At 51.1% G+C, this 4,341-nt stretch overlaps 1 protein-coding gene across 2 annotated transcripts in view; it reads right to left on the bottom strand.

Moving 5' to 3' along the window:
• Positions 1-4,335, bottom strand: part of LOC102675062 — a 23,050-nt gene extending 18,715 nt beyond the window's left edge. The window contains exons 1-2 of one of the 2 annotated variants that reach the window (XM_006620439.2): positions 2,167-4,335; positions 1,175-2,130 (exon numbers count right to left, since the gene is read on the bottom strand). In XM_006620439.2, the coding sequence (XP_006620502.1) occupies positions 1,175-2,130; positions 2,167-3,634 (2,424 nt within the window). In that variant the 5' untranslated portion in view covers positions 3,635-4,335. Of the gene's footprint in view, positions 1-1,174 lie in introns of both variants that reach the window. The other variant, XM_031512750.1, reaches the window with a different exon arrangement.
• Positions 4,336-4,341: the final 6 nt, after the last annotated feature.

The raw sequence follows: 4,341 nt of genomic DNA, 5'->3' as shown, positions 1-4,341 counted from the left end.
TTTTTTTTTTTTCTCTCTCTCTATTTTATCCATTTTATCGAAATGAAAAATAACGTAGCACAATGTTCCAAATGTACATAGCATAGAATAGAATAAAAACGTGGAGTAAGAAATTTTCGACCATAATCCGTGGCAAAGAGAGGCAACGTCACGCGTTTATATTATGCGGATCGAACAATCTCTCTGGAGGGAAGGGAAAAGAGATGGGATATACATCGAAACAGGTTGCATCGGGCAAATATGGAAATTGAAATAACGAACGAAGAAAACGAATCATCGGCTCATACATATGTATGTAAAGGATAATACACAGTGTCTGAATTCAGACATTAACTCTGGAGCCGCAAATGGGGCGAACGAATGGCTGTGCTAATCGTTTAAATCGATATCGCGCTCGAGTTGGCATCCACGTTGCTCGAGCGCCTCTTCTTCCGTAAATTTCTGTCGGCTCGAAAACTCTCGACGCGATCAGCCAGGAAAAATTTTTCGAGCTACGTTTCGAATTGAACGCTCCTCCAAGAATTCTCCAAGAGATGTGCAAGTATATCAAAATATCGTTAACGAGTAATCAAATCTACAGTTTTGGCAATGCTTTCGCCCGGGCTTTGGCTATCGAGTGCAAAGAAACGAACGGACCGAAGAGACGAAATAATGGATTGGTTGTACGTGCAACGAATGTACATATCTCGAAACAAAGACGACTTGGCAAGGATTCGTTGAGAAAAAAAAGGAACGAAAATACGAAGGGAAAAAAAGGAAAGCTAAGAGAAATTGAATCCGTTCCTAATTGCGGGACATTCCATACCAAACGCTTATTAGCGTTGATTGTGAAAGAGGTCGTTCGCCAAGGTAATGCAAGTCTCTTGCCAACTACATTCCGCCTCGTCTGGCAAAACCGTTTCCACTTTCTTCCCTACGTTTCGTGAAAACACTCGAAGGAGAAATGATTCTTTTTTTTTTTTTTTTTTTTTTTTACGATAGCTTCTCGTTTATTAATATATATCGAGAACCGATATTACTTGGCAAGATGTTTGCCACCGATTTACCTAGGTCAGCCAAGGAATAGTTGAACTATGAAAAAAAAGAAAAAAAATATATATATATACATACATACATATGGAAAAGAATGGAAAAGAAAACGAAAAGAAAGAGAAGAGAGTGCAGCATCTCTTACCTTGCAGTGGGTGCAGTTGAAGATGACGGAATAGGGCTGTGCACAGTCGTATCGCGCGACCACTTCCTCGAACCCACAATGCAATTTTGCGGCTAACGTATCGACGTGCAACAGCTTGTCCAGGGCATCGGCGCACTTCTGGCCACCGTTTAGCACATTCTCGAGCGGACCACCCTTGCCAGGTGCCAGGGCGTTGACCACCGCGTGATCGCAGCAGTGCCGCAGACGCAGCCCGCTCATGAACCAATATCGATTCTCCCTTGGGGTTAAAGTACTGGCCTGGCCAAAATCATCCCGACAGATGTTCCTCTTATGCGACTCCTCGAGATAAAAAAGGCACTGTTCCGGAACCATTCGCACGCCCTCGCCATTTTCTCCACCATCGCCTCCCCTCCTCGCCTTCCTCTCACTCGCGCTTCCCTCCGCCCCAAAAGACTTTATCGAACTCGAACCGAACCGTGCCGACTCGACCGCCTTCTCCTCACCGTTCGACCAATAACAATTCCCGCTGACCTTCACCTTCTTCATCACCTCGAGGAACTCGGCATCGCCCCCTTTCCCCCCCGTGCTCGCCACGCAGGGGAGCGGGCAATTCTTCGGCACCTCCGGTGGATCGCAGCTAGCCTGAAGATCGGCCGGCGCTGGGCCAGCCAGGTCGCAGGCCGACAACCAAGGATTTATTTGGTTCACCTTCCAGCTGTATTCGTTGTAAGGATGCGTCGATTCGGTTTCGAAAAGGGAAGCCTCGCGATCCCTGTACGCCGATCCCTCCACCTCCCGTTGCTCCCGAGCCTGATCGTCCTGCTGTTGCTGTTCTTGCTGCTGTTGTTGTTGTTCCTCGTGTCGGCGACGATGATGCCCGTTACCACCGTCCTTACCACCGTACTGCTCGACGTCACGAACCAACTGTTCACGCGTTCCCTGCTCTCCTTCGTCCATCTGCCGATGATGTTGCTTCTGTTGCAGGTATTGCTGGTGTTGTTGTTGTTGTTGTTGTTGTTGTTGTTGTTGCTGGTGCTGTTGTTGACGTTGGTGCGCGGCGACGCTCGAGGATAACAACAGGGACGAAATTTGGGTGGCGTTGTGCCGGGGAAGGTTTTGTACGAGGGATGGATTATGGGTGAAATCGGGGATAAACTGTCCGGAGGGATTCGTGGAACACACCACCGGGCAAGCCAATAGATACAAGATGAACAGCAATCCGTACTTTCGGCCGCACCAATTATTATTATTGTTGTTGTTGTTGTTGTTGTTGTTACTCGATACCTTTGTTGTCGTTGGTCCGTTCGTCGAGAGTTTCGTCACGTTCTCGCCACTTCCGTTGGTGATCGGGTTCCGTTGGAACCGGGCAGTGTAGTGGCTCTCGCGTTTCCCGCCGTTTACACTCGCGGCGCGCACCTTAACGCGCGTACGACTACCTCTCCCTCCCCAACAATTCAGCTCACCGCGATCTCGAAATTTTCGATAACGTTCTCCTCCCTCCTCCCCACAAATACTTTCCACCACTTGGCTCGCCTCGTACTCGTCCGTACCTCGTCGGTTCCGCGTAATCCGGCGAAACTTGGTCTCCTCTTCATCTTCTTCGCCCCTGCGCTCATCCTCTCCGAAACGAACGTCCCCGGCCTCGGGGGATGACGCGGCACCCGACTCGTTCTTTTCATCGCGACAGCTCTCGATATCGTTCTCGTCATTGTAGGCAGTGTAAGAAAATGCATCGACTGAAGGAACGTTCGTGACATTCGCGATACAGATTCGAGAGAAATTGACGGATTCCTCGAACGGATTCGCGCGATCCCGATCATCGTTCTTCCACCTCGTTCTCGGTTTCCTGCTCCCGTTGTAACAAGATCGTGACCTCGATTCTTGGGACGTCGATAAAATAAGATCGTCGGTGTAATCCTCGATGCTTCTCCCATCATCGTTCTCGTCTTCGTCTTCGTCTTCGTCGCCGTCGTCGTCGTCGTCGTTACCGCCGCCACCATCGTCACCTTCCTTTTCCTCGTTTTCGACGTTGAATCGATCGTTCCCTCGCTGTACACGACATTCACCGCTTTTTTTCTGCAAAATATTCGTGAGCGTTCGAATGCGCGCGCGCACTCCGCTGCGGTAAACCGAGTCGTAAGAGACACGAAAGGCAGTGGCGTTTCTGGTTTCGGATCCGTCCCCGTGCTCGACCGAGCAACGATGAACCGACGAGGAAAATCGACGGTGATAGGCGCTACCGTTCGCGATAACATCGGCGGGATCTCGTTCCCGCTGGAGAATCTCGGAACCACGAGCGAACCTCGGGGCCGACGAGGCTCGGAAACGAAAGAAAGATATTCCCGGTGTGGTATAGTCCTGGCGTAGGAGACGATGGAAAGGCAACGATCTCGAGGACGAACGGTGGATAGCAGCGTTCCCGTTGTTCCAATGGTACGACGTAGATGGTCCCGTGAATTGGGCCGGATCGAGCCGCATGGACGCAGCCTCGGGAACGCTAGCGTCCCCGGTTTTCCCCGACGACGACGACGACGGCGTCGATCGTCCCCGTCGACGGTCCACGCCGCAAAGTCGCCACGCGAACCGATCGTCTTTCCCCCACCTTTGTTGCCTTTCCGCTGTTGACAACGATGATCCAAACTCGTGATATCGAATTTGTCGTCCGGATGATCCCTGTTGCGATCGCGCGCGTATCCGTCCTCGTCTCTGCGCTGCAAAAGGCCCCGCATCGCTGCAACCAAGGATCGAGGCTTTTCTTAGCTTCGCGCGTACGCCCCTCCTCCACTCTGTTATCCTTTCCTCTCCACGTCCTCCTCGTCCACGTTTCTTCCGTTCCCGCGACGTTGAACGGGTCACCACAGGTGACACCGACGACTCCTTCGCTCTCTTTCCTCTCCGTGGTAAGGTGGCGGTGAATGTCGAAAATGCGAAACAGGATGCCTCTCTTGGTACGATTACAACGATACGTTGGCGATTCGGGCCTCGTTGGTTCGAAAATTCGCGATCGAAGCGATGCGAGTCCTCTGTCGTAGTCCCGGTGTTTATCGTATAACCGATACACGTACGATCGAACTTGGCTGGAAAGAAGGACAGGTTCGGCGAGTTGTAGATACTCTCGCGGATTATCGAGACAATGTTGTTTTCGAGACGACTCGTGGTTGGTGTCAGCCCCGCACGTAGATATC

The sequence above is a fragment of the Apis dorsata genome, unplaced genomic scaffold, assembly GCF_000469605.1.
Source record: "Apis dorsata unplaced genomic scaffold, Apis dorsata 1.3 scaffold_515, whole genome shotgun sequence".
Lineage (NCBI taxonomy): Eukaryota > Metazoa > Arthropoda > Insecta > Hymenoptera > Apidae > Apis > Apis dorsata.
Note: the sequence above shows the minus strand (reverse complement) of the source record. Positions and strands in the feature narration are given on the sequence as shown.